General features: G+C 38.7%; 1 protein-coding gene across 8 annotated transcripts in view; it reads right to left on the bottom strand.

The window, feature by feature from the left end:
- RAPGEF2 (Rap guanine nucleotide exchange factor 2) overlaps positions 1-18,836 on the bottom strand; it is a 191,446-nt gene that overhangs the window by 13,685 nt on the left and 158,925 nt on the right. For 7 of the 8 annotated variants that reach the window (XM_075421642.1, XM_075421645.1, XM_075421646.1 and 4 more), the window contains 11 exons: positions 17,733-17,840; positions 17,438-17,641; positions 17,239-17,347; positions 14,813-15,059; positions 10,182-10,339; positions 5,410-5,650; positions 4,779-5,162; positions 2,971-3,182; positions 2,760-2,883; positions 2,106-2,129; positions 830-1,053 (listed from right to left, as the gene is read on the bottom strand). In XM_075421642.1, the coding sequence (XP_075277757.1) occupies positions 830-1,053; positions 2,106-2,129; positions 2,760-2,883; positions 2,971-3,182; positions 4,779-5,162; positions 5,410-5,650; positions 10,182-10,339; positions 14,813-15,059; positions 17,239-17,347; positions 17,438-17,641; positions 17,733-17,840 (2,035 nt within the window). The remainder of the gene's footprint in view (positions 1-829; positions 1,054-2,105; positions 2,130-2,759; positions 2,884-2,970; positions 3,183-4,778; positions 5,163-5,409; positions 5,651-10,181; positions 10,340-14,812; positions 15,060-17,238; positions 17,348-17,437; positions 17,642-17,732; positions 17,841-18,836) is intronic. The other variant, XM_075421644.1, reaches the window with a different exon arrangement.

Here is an 18,836-nt window from a genome sequence, read left to right as displayed (position 1 = left end):
TACAGAATGACTATGAGCTAAAAACACTGTGGGAGTTTTAAGCCGAGTAGTGCGAAGCCCTCCAATTAATAATGAAAAGGCTCTCAAATACTTGTACAATTAATGTAGTAGGATACCTTTAGAGAGAAAAGCTGAAGAGGGGAGATTTACCTCCATTTAAAATACGTACATTATCAAAGAACGTTTACTCACTTTCCCAAAATAAAACTCTCATAAATGACTATTGCTATAGTTATCAAAAACATCACCAGAAGTTACACTGGGCTATCGCAAGGACTACAGCTGGCTTAGAATGGATATATAATTACTATTTTTGCTACCCTGAAGGAAGAGAAGGGCATAAGATACAGCATTCCCTCAATCAAAATGAAACTGATATCCAGCATGAAGTCCCCCTCTGCTGCAGCCAGATGCAGCCCTCCAAGAGTCTCTGAAACACCTGGATGTAAGGAAATCCGTTTTGCCCTCTCTCAAGGCCAAGATATCCAGGATGCCCAACCTTATTCACACCACTAGCCTGAATACATCAGAACTGGGCAGAAACTTTTGGCTCCTCCCTACCCTTTCTACAGACAAATCTGAAGAACCCTTGTGCACTTCAGCATGACACCACCTGAAAGCCTTATCTCCTATATAAATGCTATATCTCTATATTGTTAATCTGCAAGATGATTTCCTTAAGATTCACAAATGTTCAGTAATTGGAAACGACCAGACACCTCATTTTCCACCTCATTGTCTAGTTACTGCTCCCAATTACTTCCTTGGAGAAGAAACTGAGGTAAATTTAACAGTTTCCTTGAAATCCATGGCAAATCACAATGCTCACGTGTGTTGGTGGCTGGCTCGCACTGCAGAGACAGCGTCTGGAGACTCTCTTCATCCATTTCCAGATCCAAGTTTGAGAGATACTGCTTGACTTTCCGTGCCATCTGAGCATCTTCATACAGCTTTTTTGCATTAAGGAAGGAGCTGCGACGGACCCGCTTTTTATGACCCCCCGTTTGCGCGACGTCCAGCACGGCTGCATTGGCACTGCCCTGGCTGAGAGACCTGGAGCGAAGCGGGGACAGGAGGGGGAAGGAAAGAGGGGAAAAGTATGACTTAGCCCAACACGGTGTCACTTGATAAACATGAAACGCGCAAAAGATTGCATGAGTGTCAGTCTACGGTCAAAGCTTACATGCCTCATTCCAGTAAGTCAAACAGCTACAAGAGATAGAAAGATGAGGGTCAGGAAATCTTTTTACTTAGTTACAGGCACTGTTTTAATTACATAAATATTTTAACCTATTCTGGCCCAACTAGGCAAAATCATTTCACACATCTAGAAAAGCATTCAAGCTAGCTCTCTCACGTAAGCCAGCTACTGAGGAGGTTGGAGCATTAGGAAAAGCTCATGCAGTAAGGCAATGCTGACAGAAGACCATAGCTGAGGTTCAAATTTAAATATATATATAGAAGGCAGTTTGAAAGCTCTCTAGATACTTTTAAAATCAGACCATATACAAAATGTACAGCTCAGTTTTACAGAACAGAACTGCCTTGTAACTTGCTAGGTTGAAGACAGCTTTTTGTTAAACAAAACGATTAGCCAGTTCATGATGAAATGTCATGAGCATTCAGATGTATGTATGTCTATATGAAAGCTATGCATTGTTCCTGAATTGTTAAGAGTAAAAATGATGGCTGAATTGCAATACGAAAGTAAGTTAGTTCAGCAGATGCTGTAAGTTTTAGCTTTTGTATTTGATTGTGATACTTGCTTATTAGGCATAAGGAAGTTAACAGCAATTTTCAGCTGTTGCAGCCTTGCCATTCTATAATTTCTCTTTTACTGAAAGTCACTTCCTTTGGCAATTTAAATTGGAGGTGGGGGAGAAGAACACCTCACTCCCATCTACAACCATTTACAAATAATTTACAACTTTGGTGTTTTAACCTCAAAAGCAAAAACACTCCTGGATTAAAATGTATTGTCAGTAAAAAGGGTTAACAAAAGAAAAAAATGTCAAAGCACCAGAAAATTAAAGACAGCAGGTAGGAAACAATGCAAATGGTAAGGTAAGAATGAATGTCTGTGTGCGTTGTCTCCAACCACTTACCCCAAACTCCTCCATTTCTTCTTCCTGCAAGTGAGAGCCAGGAAGAGTAAAGCATGGGTTTAAGAAGAGACAGAGAAAGATCACAAGCTCAGAAAGAAAAAGACCAGACCTTACGACAAGCAGTTCTGGAAGCCCACAAACATCAAAAAGAGCCTTGACTTGGGCATACAGTCAGATATTACAAATTCTTCTAGCTCAAATTAAGAAAAAATATGCAATAAGCCAGTCAAACATGAAGCCAAAGAGCATTCACTCCACGTTTTCTAACACCACTAGCTGATGTTGTTTCAGAGACATTACCACTTCTACTAAATCAAAACATTAAGGCTGGCACACATCAACGTTTCAAGCAGACTAATACACGTGTTCAAAACAGTATCTTCCCCTCCCTCCCTCCCTCCCTCCCATTGATGGAATCTCATTTTTATGAACTGGCAACTATGGAATAATATAAAACATTTTAATATATATTGACGAACACAAAATGTAATGATTTCTCCAGTTTTGGAACACCGCACAATTTTGGTAAATTGTTAACAACAAATGGAAACCTCATACTGCTCCAAAACGACAAGGGGCACTTGAAAAGCTCCTCTTGCTGACACCTAGCCTTCCCTCAGCTGGGAAGAGCTCTGCCTGCTACACCACACTTACCTCGTTCGAAACATTAACGCAGGATCCATGTTCACAGAGGCCATGCGACCAACATGGCGTATCTCCTTCGCAATCATTCTCAGCTTCTCAAAATTGACCAAGCCCTCCACTTTCGAATCATTTCCTACGATCAACGATTAACAACATCAGTTATTAGGCAGAAAGGTTAGTTCTCCTTAGCTAGTAAAAGATGACGTACTTCTGCTATTACCTTCATGAAGGAATGTGAGGTCTTTTTTGATAACAGGAAACAGTGGGATAATGGGGGGCTGTAGGTTCTGGCTGTTCAGGACATTACGATATTTTGCCATATTCCTAGATGGATCAAACAAATCCTGTAGATCTTGAAAAAGTTTCTCATACTTGCTTGGAAGCTTTTCCCAAGTAGTTCGGAGCCTTGCTACTGGTGCCAAATTCAGGCCACTTGAAACAAAGAAAAAAAGTGCAAGAAACTTCAAGAACAATAGAAAGAAACAAAAGTCCTAAAAAAGACTGTGTTAAATCTTGTATGGGAGAAATACCCCATAGCCAGAACAGCACAGCACAGCAATGTCAATAAAGTAACAGAAAGTGAAAACTTCCTTTTGCCAGCATGTATATAGAACTATCAAGATCATTTTTATAAAAGCTATAAAAACTGGAGATATCTGCACGATGTAACCATAAACAGATAAAAGTTACACTTGGACAAGGAATTAAACATTATAGAGAATATGTACTTATTACTGTGGAACACTGTACGAATTTGATAACAGTATCCTAATCTCGGAGTACCTCAGGATCACCACTTGTTTCCAGATTGCCAGACTAGAGGAAAACCCATCTTCCACCTACATAAGGTTTAGGTGGTGACAGCACAGTGACCCACCTTCTTCCTGCAATAATCCAGATTTTGTTGTGTTGTAACTGACTCTGTATGTTTGGGATTATTCTGAAGCTGTAGCTGGTACAAAAACCAGTTGGGTTTTGTTTTTTCTTCCCCTTAATGGCACTGCCTGTCTTGCTATTCTTTTCTACCTATGGGAAAATCTGGTGTCTATAATCTTTCCTTCACTCAAGTTTTTGCTAGCAGGCAGGCTGCTTTTGTTTCTCATTGAGATCAGCTGAAAGAGCTGAGCTAAATCTCAGAGATGCTGCCTGATTATCAGTACGGCTCCTTGACTTTGGAACTTGCCATGTTTGATTGAATGGTATTCAGAATCAGTGATCTCCAGAAAAAGTGTCACATTCAGTCTGCTGAGTGAATGTGAGAAGGGCTTTTGCCAGAGACAGTGATAAAATCGTCATTTTAATGCAACTTACTCAAGCTTTTTCATAAGAGCCAGTTTGTAGGGATGTTTTTTGTTAGGTTCTTTCTGCTTAACTTGGGAGCCTCTACAGGAAGTATGAATGTTTAAAAAAAATGTGTATAAACACACACATTAGAGTTTCCTCTCCTCCTTTCCATTCCCAAACTAAGAAAGCTTTTCTGTCTGAGATTTTCAGTACTTTTTAATTCTTAATAAAAGATCTTTATTTACAGCTTCCTATATGGCATTGTAGTTTGCTATTGATTATTATCACAGTTCCATCCAAGAAACTGCTGATACAAAGAAAATGAAAGGTAACATTTCACGGCTCGATGAATTCAAGATATTCGGAGCTGTCTAAAATTCTGAGGTTCCTTTGCAAAATTAACCCATTCATTTATGACAATGTTCTAATTTTTCTTCATATCACTGCCATTTCTTTTGGTCTTTGTTTTTAAATAAGTGCAGTAGTTTCTCTATTGCCATGTTCACCAATGACTCTTGCCTCGCTGTCTTGAGCAATCTGTACATAACAGAAGCATTCCAAATAATATTTCAGCAAACGTTCCAATGTCAAGTTCAGATTACTGGAAAATGCCCTCCTTATTGGACTGCCAGGTGTTGATGCTAGCAGTATTGATTGGTTTACTCTATTAAATGCATTTTTTTTAGACTGTCATAAGCAAGACTTTGCTTTTTACTTAGAATTAAAATTACTAAGGGGCAATACCTAATGATGGCAAACATCGAGTTGAAGTTCTTGCATTCTCTGCAGTGTAGTGCTATCTTAATGAAATGCTTTATGATCTTCATCCTTTTCAGCTGGTTGGTTTCTCTCAGAATCTCAGAAGCCACCCAGAACGTTTCTTGATTTATCACCTCTTCAAACTTTTTTAGATTAGTGCAACCTGTTTTTGATTTGAGTTTAAACAAGTCATCTATGTATTCTGTGGGTTCAATATTACGGAATAGCTCAAAGTTTCTCATGGAGAGCTGGGTAGCCACCTCAACAGTACTGAGCTGTAGTAGGGAAATTTGACTTTCCCTTAGTAACTCTTGAGCATCTTCATCTGAACAAAGAGTTTCTGTTTCCATGTTGTTCTTCAGGTAATATCTGTAAAAACAAAAGTCAAAAAGACACTTGATACAGTATACGCAAATTCTGTTGAAAGTTACAGTAATGATCCAGTCAGAATCATAGAAAAAACTGAATTTCACCAGGCCTAGATATTAATTAGGAGTTTCATAAAGAGCAATTGCTTGCAAAGAAACAGAACATTGATAGTTGAGTAACGCTCCTGTTAACAGGATTTTGACTTAAACTGGCATCATCAGGTTTGGCTCACAGTCTCCAATCTCACCTGCCACTCAGCTGTATCCTGTCAGCAAGCTTGGATAACTGATCAGGAAGCCTCCTTTGCTTGATTACACCCTCAGGCGTGACAGAGACTTCGCATAGCGAATACGCATCGGGGGTTGCGGTGAGAGCAAATTCCCTGATAGCCTGGATGACCACTTCTTTTGCTGTTGTGTCCTTACTGATCATGATGTAGCGACTTTGCTGATCTGCCTTGAAAACCCTCAGAACTTGATCTGGTAAGTCTGGAAAAAAGTTACACGCAAGGTATGCAATTCAGTAAAGCAGAAAACAATTAAGGGTATAAGAGCAAGCAACAATATCAGTTACACAGAGTCTAATTACTAGCGTTACCAGTTTTTACTTCGTTATCGTTGTTTCACCTCTCTCTCTCTCATGAAACAGCTGCCTTTTTTTAATGAATGACTAGCTCTGTCAACAACCAGGAAAAGAAGTCAGTTAGGCTACCGATAGGGCAAGCCACAAAACTGTGTTAACAGTTCCAAAGTTTGGACAGACAAATTAATGAGCAGTCTGATTTTTACAGGTGTTGAGTCCTGGTAAATTCCATTTAAATCGGAGAAAAATCAACAACACTACCCTATACACTGACATATGAGAAGTTTAAGTAAATTAGGTGATACGAGTGTCAATCTTCCTAAGGATGTTTTAAAAAAAATAACTCATTTGCCTAAGTCTGACACTCAACCACAGTGCCACATACAAAGGGAAGAAATGTACATATAAGTAGCTAGGAAGATGCACAGCATGCACCTACACACAAATAAACTGCAGTAGTATTAATGCATCCAAGTACTTCACTATCAGAAATGTCCTATCCTTCATACATTTAAATCATAACAATAAGTAACAGACTGAAAATTTGCTCTTTATTTCTCTGTGCCAATGTTTTAGTAATTAAAAACTGAAGCAGACAGAGCTAGAAAAACATTTCACAAATATTTGAGTTCTAAATACATTATTGTTTCAAGTGACTGATGACAGAAAACTTACAGTGATCCCCTACAAGGCAGCTGTTTTTAGGAGATCTGGATATTTATCAGCCTAACTGCAAATGTTGGATTTTGTATTTCCATAAGCTATATGGAAATACCGAATCCATACATATTTCCATATTTCCATTAATGTATTGAAAATGGAACCATTAATCAACTGACGTTTGATTGTTATCATTGTAATAAAAAACGAAAAAAAGTACACCTATAACATAAGGTATTTTTAGCTAACAAGTACTTTCTATTAATTTCTTCCCTCTGTTACAAATTACCTGTTCTAGTTTTGTGTGGCATGACATCTGGTCATTATTTTTTCTTTAATGAATGTATTTTAAAAAAAATTCTTTAATTTTTTTTAGATCATAAAGGTCATACAAAAAAGAAAATACATAATAATAAAAAGCCTTCTGAATCTACAGCCAAAAAATTATCATTATTAAAAAAATACTGAAAAAACAGCTGCCAGATGAAAACACTTACTTTGATACAACCACAATCTTTTTTGACAAGACCTGAATGTGCACAACATGTTTTCAAGTCACTGCAGAAAGAACTATTCAGCCACAGAAATCTTGTGCAGAAGAACGAAAACTAACGTTTTCCCGCTGCTGCAGCATGTCTCCAAAATAATAATTTGGAAAGCATTAAGATAAATCCCTCTGATATGAGTTGATTTACACGCCACAAAGGCTCTTTAGGTTTAAATATATTGGTTTACCAACTTCATGCAAATAAGCCCATAACTTTTAAGCTGACAGTGGTGTTTTAGCAGCCTGAGCAGCACCGACACGGAAACACTAGCCCTGAGTGGCTGCATCGGCAGCGGCACCCAACGGGTGTCAGCACAGGCCAGGCTTTCGCCCTCTCTAAGCCCTTGAGTCAAATGTTCAAATACCTTACAACTAGCCAGCCAGTTCTGCCTTTTCTCACCAACTCTATATTGACCCATCTTCCTTCAGTAATTAGCTGACGAGGGATACGGAGCAGTGCCTGAAATAATTTCTACATTTTTTGACATCTTGAGGAAGGCAGATGCCAAGGACCCAGCCTTTCAGAGATGTTGCTAAAAAACCAGACCGCTCTCTAGACCTTGTTGGCTCTTGCTGCTACAGAAATACTTGCCACTCAGAGAAATGCTATGAAGATGGGAAGCCACTGTAAACAATACCAAGGTGGGAACTCACTTAACGCTCCCAAGAAACAAGTGTGGTGTGCAAGGGGAAAATAACTTGCTCCGCTGGATCACTGAAGTCAACAGGAATAAACGCAGAGAATGGCAAATAGAGAAGTATCCTCTCTGCACTGTGTTCTACCATCCAGTTTCTCAGGCTGCAGACCTATCAGAGCTGGTAGCAAAGCACTACACAGAATAGAGAGAAGTCTGCCAGCAGCTGAAACGTTTACAGCTATAGCAGTGGGAGCAAGTAATTCAGCGCAATAATTTTTAAATAAAACAGCACATGAAGAGAACTGTAATCAGCCCCCTTCACTCCTTTTCAAAAAAAGGAAACTGGAGTGGCAGGCTGAGGAATGCAATGCCTTATGATAGGAATCTAGTCCCTGAAAAAAGCTTGTGTGGGGAAAAAAAAACCTACCAGTGACTGGCAGCTCATCATTACTATATTATTTTGACTTCCAATCGAATAGCAAGGACAGCACAAGAGAAGAGAAATCAAAGTGCTATTGACTATTTGAACATTTAAAAATAAACCTTAAAAAGTATATTTGAAAAAGCCTGAGTAATTCAGAGGAGAAACTAAAATGACTCCTTCCAGGCTGTAAGCTGCTCTCATTTTCTCCTCAAAGACTACCCTTCCAAAAGAGCAAGTTGTTTTATTTTCTATCCTGAGGGATGTTCCCCAAAGCCTCAAAGGATGGCTGTTCTACCACTTTTCTCTTTCTTCTCCAATGCATTCAATTTCTTGCAAGCTGCCTCCATCTCTATCTTTAATTTAGTCCAAGGTAATAAAAGAAATTAAAATTGCAGGCTTTACTTTTTTCCAAGTCTTAAAGTAGGTATAGGTATAATTCAACTCTTCTAGCTACAATGCAACCATCCCTAAAGCTCTTAAGGTATACATGTTTTTTATTTCAGTCCCCCCTTCCCCTCCTTCCCACACAGGGAAAAATTATACCTGTGAATTACTTTAAAAATATTCAGTGTGTGGACACTTAGGCAAATTTTAAGCAAAGAAATAAAAAGAGTGGGTTTTTTGGTTTTTTTCAAATGAGAAAGCACTAATTACTTCATACATTTTCTGTAAAGCTAATGGAAAAGCTGCTACAATGCTGAAGCCATGGTATTACATCATTATGTATCTCCTTTCCTCAAAGCAAAAGGCAAACAGTAGAACATGATTCATTTATTAAATTTCTTCGAACTCCATCGGTGATTGAAGGATCTTCAGGCCTGTAATGGCTTTCCTTCTCCATTAATGGAGTTTGCTTGAGCTGTGTGAGCCAGCGATGCCCATAGCTCTGGAATTTAGCCAGTCGCTGTGCTCAGCATTAAGGGCACATTAATTACCTAGAACCATCTGGTCTAAGTAAATGGCAAGCTAGAGAACGGAATCTTCACCCGTTTACAGTTGTGCTGATGAAAAGTCAGGCCCTTACTGATAAAGAATATCTTCAAAGTGCTGGACACCAGTTGTTAGATAAAATACAAAAAATACCAGTCTTCCCACTCTCTCAGGAGCAATCTTAGACACTGGGACAAAAATGATATACCACCTTCTTGTAGTCTTCTCTAGCCCTAAGAAACTGGAGATGAAGTGATCCTCAGGATCACAGCTTCAAGTGTGATTATTGCACCAACCTGGCCTGTACGTAGGCTGCTGTTTAAGCATCGTCTCTTTAGGTAAGGTTTAAAATCCCTCAGGCTTAGAAGGGCACTGAATTTTTGGTTCTACTTTTCAGAAATACTCTGAAGATTAGACTAAAATAACCAAGCATCTGCACAGCTACCGTCACCATATCCTCCTCCAGCAGCTATGTTTTAATAGCAAAGATTTGGATACTTAACTCAAAGAAGGTTTCCTGCTAAGAACCTTCCTGCAGCCAGATAAGAGCCCAAATACCAACCCTGCCAGGAGCTCCAGCTAAACCCTTCTCATAAGATCAGGCTCTCAATTTTCTCATAGTCTTCCCCTTTTTCTCCCTCACTCGCCCCCATGCTTTGTTCGTCTCTGCTAAATGTGTTCATTTTTTATGCATTTCAGAATGTGATTTTAAATCACTTTATGTACAAAGAATTCAGCTTACAGCTGTAAGGCAGGGTGACTAACAGGGAACTTTGAAACTCTGACCCTTACAGATGTAGTACAAGATGATTATCGGTCTGTTCAGAAAAAGACTGAAATGCATGTCCTGTGTCCCTGTTCAATGCCCTTTCGCTTGACTGTAAGCTAATGATCTACTGTGCTATTTGAAAATACTGCAGTCTTGTAAAGACTGACCTATCAGGGCAAATTATAAAGTACCAAGAAAAATCAGTTTTCACTGGCCAAGAGTATTCAATCAGTAAGAGGCACTTTGTATACAATACACTTGAAAAACACATCTAATTCGGGTAAAGTATATTGGAGCAAATGTAATAAATCCTAATGCATTAATATGTGGCTAATCTGTGTGTGACAGCATACAGCTAATAAAAATTCACATGCATCACAAATCCAGAAGGAAAAAAAGAAAAAAAAAAAAAAGAGATCAATGAAAGGAAATTCTAAGGTCAAAAAGAGCAACAGTAAAGGATCCTTACCCGGAGTAGTATTGAAGTCTAAGATGCGGTGATGGGACTGCAGTAGATCGGGATTACTGGATGACAGGGTCCCACTGACTGGTAAAGCAGGAGGAATGTGCTTCGTTTGCCTCAGTCCCACAATGCTGTCATCCTGAGACTGGCCAATTCCAATGTCGCTGCGTCCAGAAAGAAATAAAACCAGGACTTACAGACATTCAGAGCTTGGGCTATGCTAGAGGGATGCAGGGATGTCTCTATCGCCACATTTTCACACTTTCAGTTGTCAGTAGAGTAATCACTATTTAGAAGTTAAAATTCTCCAGATGACAATGGTTGTCTTCTGGCTTTGTCAGCAGCACCCACATGTCCACTCGAAGTGATGAGACCTACGGCTCACTGCCAGAAGATCCTTGGGTTCACCACTAAGCTCTGAGGAGCTGCTAGGCTCGTCATTTTTTTGACGATTTCTCACAGTGGCCAAGATCTTTATTCAAAAGCTGGTACATACTCCATCGTTCCTGCATCACCCAATCACCTGAACTTTGACTAGTACTGCTATCCCCTCAGTGCTGTTTCCCAAGACTGAATTTCACAGATCCTTCACCCCATCACAGATATGGTTTGCAACTGCACTTCAGGACCTCTTATAGCCACACAGCCTACTAAGATCCTTCAACAGACAGGTAAGAGAGGATTGTTGAGATCATCCATTTTCCTACCCTGTACCACCTTCTCGGAGCTTCTCTTCACTGAATGTGACTGAAGGATGCCAGCCAACTCCGAAGGCTAAGGTAAGCATCCCTCCAAAGTGCCTGACAGCTGTAAATACAGTATTCTGTGATAAAGGTGAAGGATTTTGTCTTTTAAATGGTGAAAGGGCTGGGTATCTAAGGAGGTCAGTAGGGCTGGATGGATCAGCGACAGAGCTATCATCATATTATAGCAGGCACTAATTTGCTTATTGCTTTGGAGTTCATAACCAGCAAGCGAAGCAGGACGAAGTTGGAGCTAGCCATTGAACTTTTCTATAAATAGCTGCAAATCCTTAATAAAACACGCCGAGGGTGTAAAATGGTGAATGGCAGCCATTATAGAAAATGAAATTAATTAAAAATTTAGCCACTACAGGCAAAGCCTTTTTAAAAGGCTAACTTTAAGGCTAAATCTGTATCTACACATGTAAATGAACCATAAACCAGAACACTGCATACTGCTGCAACTCTAAAAAGTCAAGCTACTGAATTAAATGACGCAACACAAATGACCATTTGTACCCTAATTTGGGGCACTTAAGCTTTTGTCTAGTGTTCTATCCACCCTCAGAAAACCTAAACAGAAGTAATTAAGGGCCTGATAATTATCCCTGTTGAGCTGTTACAGCACAAGCATCCTTTTGTGCTTCCCAATGAATTACTTTACCCAGTACACTCTCGTACCACTTCTTTAAGTGCTACGAGTGGAACTGTACTCTGGGAAGCTGGGACAGCATCTCTGGGCATTGAAGACAATTTTAATTACATGGACACAGCAACTGCTTTTTAGAAGGCAATGGAACTTGAAAAAGGTTGGAGAGGTATCTCTGTGTGATGTGTTTGGGTTTTCTCATCACTTTGTTTTTAAAAAACAAGGTAACTCTGTATTACCAAAATATTTTATGAAGTGTAAAGCCCAAGCCATGAGAGTGACAGAAACACTCAAGTCCACTGAAAAAAAAGTTCTTGGATTCTCTCTCAAACAGAAGTTAAGCCCAGTCTGAACATCTGTATTTTTGTACTTGCACATAAAGCACAAAATACTGTGACAAGCAGCGATGATCAACTCAGCACACAGCACTTTCATGCTAAGCCACAAGCAAGTAAGTCTGTCACTACAGCTAAAAGCATTCTCTGCTATCGTCGTCTTGTCTTTCAAGTAGCAACCGCTCCCCCCTAAAAAAATACAAGTTAAAAAAAACCCTAAAACCAAGGCCCCCGAACTTCAAAATGCTTTCTGGTGGTTCTAAATAACTATATGGGATATTTCATAAATGTGCCAACACTGGTACTTTCCTCTAAATTCATATCAAATGAAGACAATGTGACCCTGCCCCTTATATTAACAGTTTCACTTGCTTTACGTATTCCTTTTGCAGTTTGTCAGTGCTACACAACCTTACACCTACCCTGTGCGTCACGACTGAAGCAGCTTCAGCAAAGTGGATCAACTGACAAATGTTAGGTTTTTAAAAAAATATAAAAGTAATGTTCCTAAAATTCTTCTCGATTCTAAGTATTCGTATACTAAATTGGAAAGTATTTACCTTACACTCAGTTTACTCTATTTTTAAAACTTAAATCAGAATCCAAGTGATTTCTAACTTTTGCAAACACGAAATGAACCTCAGAAATTTCAGATACAAATAGCAACACTAGAAAAATCCAGGTCCCGTGAAGATCAACTGCCCCTGTTGTTCGGGAAAAATATTTTATTGTGCTGCTGAAAGGAGATTTCTATTGCTTTCTGCGTGCATTTGCCATGCAGAGAGACAGCATTAACTAAGAAATAACTTTCCTGCTGAATGACAAACAGGGTAGGTGGGATAACGGAATGGCAGAGCTGTCTGAATGCATCTTCCTTCAAAATGCAGAACGCTGTGCATCTCGCTGCAGGGCTGCAAACAGCAAGGAGAGAGGGGGGCCGCTGCTTCGTCTGGGGCGATGCACTACGGACCAGGCAGAACTTTGCTAGAGGTGGAGGTGGGGATTGCGTCTGAGCCTACAGATCACACACCCACTCTGGATTAGAAGAGTAAAGAAAGCCAAGAGCTGGAGTGGAGGCTGTAGCCAGAAGCACGCTTCAAAAGGTGCCTCAGAGCTGGCGGGGAGAAGGAGATTTCCCAGTAGATGCGGAGGAGATGGTGCTGCTTGCTCAGTTCAGGAGCTCACTTGACATTATTGGACTAAAAAGCAAGACGGAAGGAAGGCATTATCTCCTACTCAAACCGATTCATCTTTGATACTGATTTAATGTCTCACGAAGCAGATAAGCTCCCTCTAAGAGTGACCTCATTCTAGCTTAAAGATTGGTTTTATCTGGACACGTTCTGGAGGCACTGGAGACCTCTGCAGTATTCATGTTCAAAAAAAGGTGGACAGTTTCACCTCATACGCTAGCTGACTCACGCAGTCAGTACCTACTTTAATGATTAAATCACCTTTTTCATCCCTCTTGATTTTTAGTATTTAAAAACATGTGAGAACAGGTGAAGTCCCTTAATATATACTATACCATTAATTATTAGGAAGAATGAGATAGAAGTTTCTGTGCAATAGGGGGGGAAAAAAAGCACAACCAGAAAAGTCTACAGCTACGCATCTCTATACGGAAACCATGCAGACACAAACAACTGAATGTCAACAGGCTTTGCAGACAAATTGCTATATATAACACATGAAGTAAAGCTAGCAAAAGGAAGAGAAAATAGGTCAAGTCTACTGTTTTTTTGAGTCTTACCCAAAGAAGTCCCTGCACAGAAAAAGTGCAAAAATGAAAGGAATCAAATTAAAAAGAAAACCAACAAGAAAATTTTATGGAAAAGCTGTGAACAATGGTGAACAATGCAAAAAAAAAAAAAAAAATAAAATCACACCTAACAGTATGCATGGCTCAGAGGAACAAACATGTAAGACCAGTGAAATGAAAGAAAACATTCTAAAGACAAATAACATAAAAAGAGGATTTACAGATTCTCCTCTACTGGAATGTATCTGCATCAATTTAAGAAATATCCAGTATTTACATATAATGATTTATAGTCATTTAACCTTTACATTACTAAGATTCTATTTATAACGTTTCAGAACAGTATTCATTTAGTAGGGAATACCCAACATCAGTTAAGCAAACTTTTTTTTTTTTAAGTAATAGCAGGAGAAAAATCCTAGTTTTTCAGCACAAATGTCTTTTTCATGAATTTACACAGACTAGATTTCTTCCTCAGTAGGACACAGAAAAGAAAAATGCAAGAGAAAACACTGATTACACATCAACTGCCCTCTATATTTCATTTTCCCCTTGATGCCATCTGTCTTGGCCCAGAATCACATTCCCATAAAATCATATAAAACTCATTCTTCTATTGTTTCCAACAATCCTTATCCTTAAAGGATAACAGGTACCATATTTATCTTTCATTAAGAAAATACTCAATTCTATCAAAGAACCCCAGTTAAATTTTTAACCTCAGTCTCCCTTATGGCAGTACACAGAAATTCTTACAGACACCGGAACGTGGATAAGTTGAAATCATTGCTCCTATCAACCATTTACAGGAAAACGTGCTTGCAGAGTTATTGTGAAATTAATCTCCTGGGATGCTTCCAGTTAACAGTCCTCTTAAAACAGTAAATAACATGAAAAAGTATTTGTGCCATCACTTATCTTTACTTGGTAAGAAGCAAAATACATCCATATTGACCTCAGGGGCTGCACTGTTAGTAGTCTATGATCATTCAGATACTCCAACAAGTATTTTTCTAGTATTTTTTTTCAGATATAAGCTTGGTTTGCATTAATAAATTAAAAGAGTATCATGACAAATTGTAAGTATCATGAGAAATTACTAAAATTTAACACAAAGCAAATAATGAAGAGGAAATAAAAAAACTCACTTGTATGGTTTCTGAGGCAGAATACTGATTCGAGTCTTGTCAAGGATCTTCTTTAATTTATTTCTTCCCCCAACTGTGTTTGCTTTACTTTTCTTATTTACTTTTTCTAATCCTATTACCTGCTCCACGTCAACAGCAAGGTCTGGGATGGAATAACGACTCGCTTTTTTAATATCACCAATTTTAGGTAGGTGAGGAGCACCATTTCTTTTTTCCTCTGACAATCGCGTTAAGAGTTCTTTAAAAACTGCACAAGAGAGAAAAATGAAGGAAAGACAAAGAACAAAAATGTAAAAGAAAGCTCTGTGCACCAGACCAGTTCAATATTAATCATTACAAAAACCTGATAAGGATATTCTGTCCATTGAAGTATTAAATTAATTTTTAAATAAGACTTTAAAAATATTTCATATTTTAAAAAGGACATTCGTTTTCTGTATTATGAACCAGAAAATCAGTAAATTGGCGCAGCTCAGAACAGCAATACACCAGATGACCACATGGTTGCACGAACGGCGTCAGCAGAAGGACTTTGACTTTTCAACCTAAGGACACAGGCTCCCACAGAAGAGTAGCACGCATAAGAAGAGAACCCTTGACAAAAATGAGATGGGAAAACTAACCACTAAGAAGGAGGGTTTTGAAGCGATAGCCAGCAACAAAAGCTCTCAGATGGACATGAAATTATTAGCAACAGGATCAGGAAATCAGAGGGGAAACTGCAAAAAGGTCATAAGGAAGATACAAGAAAGTACGAGACTACGGAGGCAGCTTGAATGTTTGACAGGGCTGTTGCGTCCTTCTGCCAGATACACAAAAAACCCCTCTCAGACTCCCCCAGCTCCCTACCAAAGAGTCATCTCTGTGGCAGAAACCTGATGAATTTGTGAATTAGTTCCTGCAACTTTTAGCTTCACAAAAATGTTGATATATTTAAATAAATCAAACAAAACTGATGTGGAGATCAAGTCACATGTTCTGAGTGCGAGATGAAGTCTCCATATATAAATGGAAAAACAAAAAACCCACCTGATTAGTTGATTTGTAATAATAAATGAAAACTGATAATTAAAACCAAGGAGCTGTAGAAAAAGCAGGAACAAGGGCAGGCAGCTAAGGGTGAGTATTAGGGGGTAGGTTTTACTATTATGTATTAATTTGTCCTTAATATTCATCCTTATCTCCAGAGGTACACAACAGGTCACCAGGAGACTTCAGATGACACACAAAGAAAAGTGGAGGAGAGTAATCGAAGCCAATAACTGTAGTGTTGAGTAGGAGCTGGAGAGATAAATTAGACGCAGATAAGAAGATGCCGTTTAAAAAAAAAGGAAACTCTCCTTTTGGGATTTGTTGATAAGGAATACTGCCTGCAATACACAGAAAGGAACTGTTCTGAGACTCTACTGTGATGTGATTTCAGTATTTGGAGAGGAGCAAGAAGATTAAAAACTTAGAAAAACACAACTTCTGAAGAAATTGGGTTTAATCTTAAACACACTAAAGCAAGACGTGAGATCCAAAAACCAAGTGTGTGAAGGATGGCCGCACAGAACTTACACACAGAGATACAAGCACATACTGTTAAACAAGCACATACAGAGATATATTAAGAAATGTCTTAATTACTAGAAATAATTGAAATATTAGAATCTTTGCTGCAAAGCAAAAAAAATCCCCAGGAAAGAGATTTAACAGATGTCTTTTGAAGATAGTGTAAGCATATTTAATCATCAGTTAATGCAGTGACATCCTGTGGTAATGTTCTGCCCTACTTATTTGCGATGAAGAACCTGATCCTCAGAGATACTTGGAGAACATACCTCTAAATTATATAAATAATCCAAGTGTCCAGTGGTAAAAAACAAAACCCACAAACTGTTAATTACTTATGATGCAAACTGAGGTCCTGAGCTGCTTAAAGACTCCTTCGTGACTTCTTCAGTACTTGTTAGAAAGAGAAAGGGAGAGGATAGATTCAGAGGGTAGCGAGACTGTTTCCACCTAGCTGGCAAGAAAGTTTATTAACCTTGTTGCCCTCCTTGTAGGCATGGGCTGAAAAACTATGAGCAAATTCAGCAGACAGATTAAGAATACTGATCTGCTGAAATTCCAAAAGAAGCTTCTTTCCTGAGAAAGGGCTACACGTCACACATACAAACACGTCTTAGAAGTTCAAGCTAAATGGTCGCAATAGTTCCTCCTAATCCAGAAACACGCACTTGTGAGATTGAAGCCATTTTATAGAAGACCCTGTTCATAAGTTTTTCTCTGCAATTACAGACTAAGGTATTTTAGGGCCTGCAAGCCTCCTTTTTCTATTCTCCCCAGTGCAAAAGTGTTTCAAACAAAACTCTTCTAAACCATTAAAAATACTTCATTTAAATTAGAACAGAAATTAGAGCAAAAAGTGCACACAAACTTACCAAATAAATTCGTTTTCACAGTGATAGACAGATGAGTGTTATTTCTAAGGATTTCCATGGCTTTTGACAGCTGAATGTTTTCAAAGTTTTGACCATTCACTTCCAGTATCTAAAAAAATGCAGACAGGTAGTGTTATTTTTATTTAGCGAAGAGAACAGAAACAAAAAAGGGAAAAAAAAAATATTTAAAATGACATACCTGGTCTCCACGCTTCAAGCCTGCTTCTGTAGCTTTGCTACCAAAATCTACACTGTCAACAAAGATTCCAAATCCTTTTTCTGACCCTCCCAGCAAGATAAAAGGCAAAGGGGCTTCTCGAGATGGCTTTGTTAAGGTTATCAATCTTCGTTTAGCTTTAGCAGCACAAGCAATATTTAACAGCCTCAAATGACCACCCATTTTCTACAAAAGAAAAGCATAGTGAGCTACATATAACAACAGCCTGGCTACTCCCTGCCATCCCAAACAGTCAAAAAAACACCCTCACTCTTACCTCCCTCTCCAAATTGTTCTCAAATTCTTCCAGAAATCGAGTCATAGCAGGATCGCCTTCAAAATCATTGAAGTGATTGTTCACCCACAACAATACTACCCGTGTAACCTGAAAATTAATTAAGAATACAAATATTTTCCAGGGATACCCAAAACGGCGCTAGTGCTAAGTCCTTTGAAAGTACTGCTCCTGGAAGCCCCTGTACATTTCCATTGGAATCCTGAGTATGACATATATACACCCAAACCTAACAATCACTTAGCAGGAGGACAGAACAAATGAAGTATTAAAATGCCTTTTACTTGTATAAGCAATTGTACGTTGTATCTCATAAAGAATACTACGAGTTGGAAAACAAACACTGGCTGTACTGAGTTCAACTGAGAAGGGGACAGAGCGCACAGGTACAAGGCGATGAGTTAGATCCATTTCTGCCTGACACAATTTCCTGTCCTTGTCCATTTCCAAATCCGCTTAATTCTTTGAGCACACGATCATAAAGCTTCCGATACTGACTAATCTTTTAGTTTACTACTCTTTTCTCTCCACTTCTACTCCCTCCAAGCAACTATGATTATCAAGTTCAGAACTATCTTGGATGGTATTCTAGTTTGTTAGGGGAAAAAACCCTAAAGGAATACTATCAATTAATATTACTGAAGGTAAAGTCACAAAATAATAGCCACAATTTTTAAAAATATATCCTCCACTATAAATATTTTATCTTAGTATGCTATTTGGCCTGGAACGTCAGCAGCATTTGTCCTGACAAAATAAAATTTTTTAAAGTCTTGAATTAATATTGAGTCATGCTATTTTTAAAACCTCCTGAATACAAAACAGTTGTGCCACTCCAAGTTATCTTAAAAATACAGCTGCATTTCTTCTGTTACGCTGGGAAAACAAGTTAGTATGGGAAAGCCCCTGAACATTTCAAAAACTAGAGCTTAAGAAGAAAATCTCATACAAATTTTAATCAGCTAATACTAACCGCTGTCCGTTCTCTGCATCTGCACAAAATCCAAAGCCCTGCAGCCTCTTATGCTAAAGACCTGACCCGAGGCATCCAAAAACCAAACCCTGCCACCATCACGGGAGGGTTTA

This window comes from Opisthocomus hoazin, chromosome 5 (assembly GCF_030867145.1).
Source record: "Opisthocomus hoazin isolate bOpiHoa1 chromosome 5, bOpiHoa1.hap1, whole genome shotgun sequence".
NCBI lineage: Eukaryota > Metazoa > Chordata > Aves > Opisthocomiformes > Opisthocomidae > Opisthocomus > Opisthocomus hoazin.
The sequence above is the reverse complement of the archived record's forward strand: the minus strand, read 5'-3'. Positions and strand labels throughout refer to the sequence as shown.